The following is a 3,018-nucleotide window of genomic DNA, read 5'->3' on the forward strand; positions in this document are numbered from 1 at the left end:
TACACATATTCACTTGAGACGAAAATGTTTAGATCAGAGATAAAATATATTATACTTTAATTTTCTATTGTACAAAATACAAATACCTAAGACTATAACAAAACAGTTCAAAAATATTAAAGAAATGATAAACTAAAAATGTAAAGAAAAACATATATTAAAAATAAAAGTTTCTATGAAATAGTATTTATTTTATATTAAAAAAAAATATTAATTTCATAAACAAGATATAATACAATTTTTTTTTTTAAATAAAAAAACGATAAATGTATAATATACTTTTTACAAAAACATTAACTTGGAACCATGTTAATAACTGTGGCTTCCATGTTCGCCGAACGAGTTTTCACTATATGAGTGTTCTTCATGATGGTGGTGGTGTGGCACTTCGTATGGTACAGGGACTTCGACTTTAACAGGAACTTTGACGTGGTACGGCACTGGTTTCTCGACCGTGTACGGTACTGGTTTGTCGACGGGATACGGTACGTGCTTTTCAACGGTCACCGGGTATGGACGGTCGACCGGAACTTTGACCGGGTATGGTACGGGCTTTTCGACGGTGTAAGGGACGTGCTTTTCGACGGGCACGTGCACGGTGTACGGCTTGTCGACGGGCACTTTGACTGTGTAAGGCACGTGCTTGGTTACCTCGTAAGGAACGCGCTTCTCGACGTAAACGGTGTATGGCTTGGGCACGTGAACGGTGTACGGTTTGTCGACGGGTACCTTGACTTCGTAAGGGACGTGCTTGTAGACGGTGTACGGTTGTGGAACCTTCACTTTGACCTCGTACGGGACAGGCTTGTCGACGTGCACGGGATAAGGCTTGGGCACGTGCACGGGATATGGACGGTCGACGGGTACTTCGACCTTTACCGGGTACGGTACGTGTTTTTCGACCTCGACTGGGTATGGTTGGGCGACCTCTTTGATGATAGTCTTGGATAGCACTTGTGGTTCGTGGTGGTAGTCGTGACCGGTCAGCTCGTGACCGAAACCGCCGGAGCCGTAACCATAGCCGGTATCGAAAATGCCTCTCTTGCCTTGGGTTTTGTCATCGTTGGTCGTTGCTGTGGTTTTTTCTGCTTTTTCTACCGATTTACCTGTAGAGGTTTCCGACGCCACTGCGTAGGCGCAAAGACCGAACACGCACAGTATTTTGAATACACTTCTCATATTGTCGTTGAACTTTGGATCGGATGAATCGACTGATGCTATTCCGTTGGATCCACCGTTTTTGTAGTATCCCGAACACCCATAATGGAAGTAATTTTCATCTCCCCCTCCTAGACGTGGGGGGGTGAGATCTACATACTTTCCAATGCTATTAGAATGGCTCTCATGTAATCTTCTTATACGCCTATTTGAACCTTGAAAAGTAAACGTAATTTAAGTATTACTCAGTATTATTACAGTGTAGGTGACTGTTACAAATACACGCATAGTAGGTATTAGATACTTACCTATGTAATATATTACTTGTGTTTTTAACGTAGCGTGCACATACTTAATGAAAATGTAGAACTCTTTGTTTTTATTGACATTGTGATTTCGTATTGTATTACATACTATACATTGAAATTAGATTACACACGATTAAAATTGTGTTATTTGAAAATAGGCACTATGATATAATAAAAATAGTTTTGTATTATTATTGACATAAATTATAAGGAAACAAAAAAATCAGTTAACGAATTTATATATATATATATATGTGTGTGTATATTAAGATAATACGTTATGTGCATGTACTTAAATAAAGTCTTGTTTTATAAATTTTACTATTCGTGTTAAAAAAAAAAAAAAAATACTTCTTTAAAAGTTACTAAAACATTTGTTCATTATATTCATGAAAATACTACTTCCGTGTGTATAAGTAGCAATTATTTGTTTTTATCCGTTTGAACTATTATATCAACAATTGTATATTAAATTATGTTAGTATTATGAACATTTTTACTATATTTTAATTCAAAATAATATTTAAAAACAAATAACACAATAATATTATATCTTCCATGTTGTAACCTGTAAGTTATTTATTGTATGTGATGTTGACCCCTGTCTTCACTCTTTCTAATTATTCAAAAATAAACATAAACTATCTGAAAAACCTTTAATTTTTTTAGATATTATAAAATTTATCATATATCTCTATGAAAAAAAAAAAAAAAATGTATTTCTGTATAAAAAATAATACTGTAATAGGTACGTTATAAATTATAATTATTATAATATACCGCTACTATTTTACAGTATTTACCGTAAACTAATTTTCTTTACTTTTTATTCTCATAGTAGTGAGTTCAGATTTAATGTTACTTTTACTAATCAGCTATTCACGTACCTAAGATACTTATTCTATATATAAAATTATGGTCTATTTATTTATTATTTTATGTTCGTTAAATATTTATTGCATTTTATTAATATTTACATTAAAATGCTATGTACCAATATTACAAGTATTTATTAAAAATAATGAATTATTTATAAGCTTGCATTAAATAACTAGTAATTCATTTTAAGTGGTAAAATGAAGAGGTGCTAGACTTAATAACATTTGTTATTTATAATTTTCAGTTTTTTTTTTTATTGATTTTGCTGTTTGGTAACTTAACAATAAATTATTAACAACATTAGATTCTCAAACTGGATATTTGTACTAAATTTTACAAATAAAAGGTAATATTATACCATTTATTTACCTTATAAGTATAATGTATTATATAATAATTTTCAAACATGATATACTATAGTGCCAATTTCGCTAAAAATATTATTTTTATTAATCTATTTTATTAAAAATTTCTTTTATCAGAAATAAATTGAACAATGGAACTAATTGATTAATGTTTTATAAATAAATTAACAAATAAATAAAATACACCATTTTTATCCAAACATGTTAAAAGGGTTTTGAGAAACGAAAATTTGTCTTCTACGTTTTCTTGGCGTTTGTACCTCTTTTTTTTAATAAACATATTTACATTAAATCAATACATTTATTTT

At 31.0% G+C, this 3,018-nt stretch overlaps 1 protein-coding gene across 1 annotated transcript; it reads right to left on the reverse strand.

The window, feature by feature from the left end:
• Nucleotides 1–260: 260 nt before the first annotated feature.
• LOC112599642 (repetitive proline-rich cell wall protein 2-like) lies at nucleotides 261–1,280 on the reverse strand. Its single transcript, XM_025346629.1, is given in 2 exon segments — nucleotides 261–1,235; nucleotides 1,238–1,280. Coding segments are annotated over 2 exon segments (969 nt in total). The 3' UTR covers nucleotides 261–309.
• Nucleotides 1,281–3,018: the final 1,738 nt, after the last annotated feature.

This window comes from Melanaphis sacchari, unplaced genomic scaffold, assembly GCF_002803265.2.
Source record: "Melanaphis sacchari strain LSU unplaced genomic scaffold, SCAv2.0 Contig54_pilon_pilon, whole genome shotgun sequence".
NCBI classification, from domain to species: domain Eukaryota; kingdom Metazoa; phylum Arthropoda; class Insecta; order Hemiptera; family Aphididae; genus Melanaphis; species Melanaphis sacchari.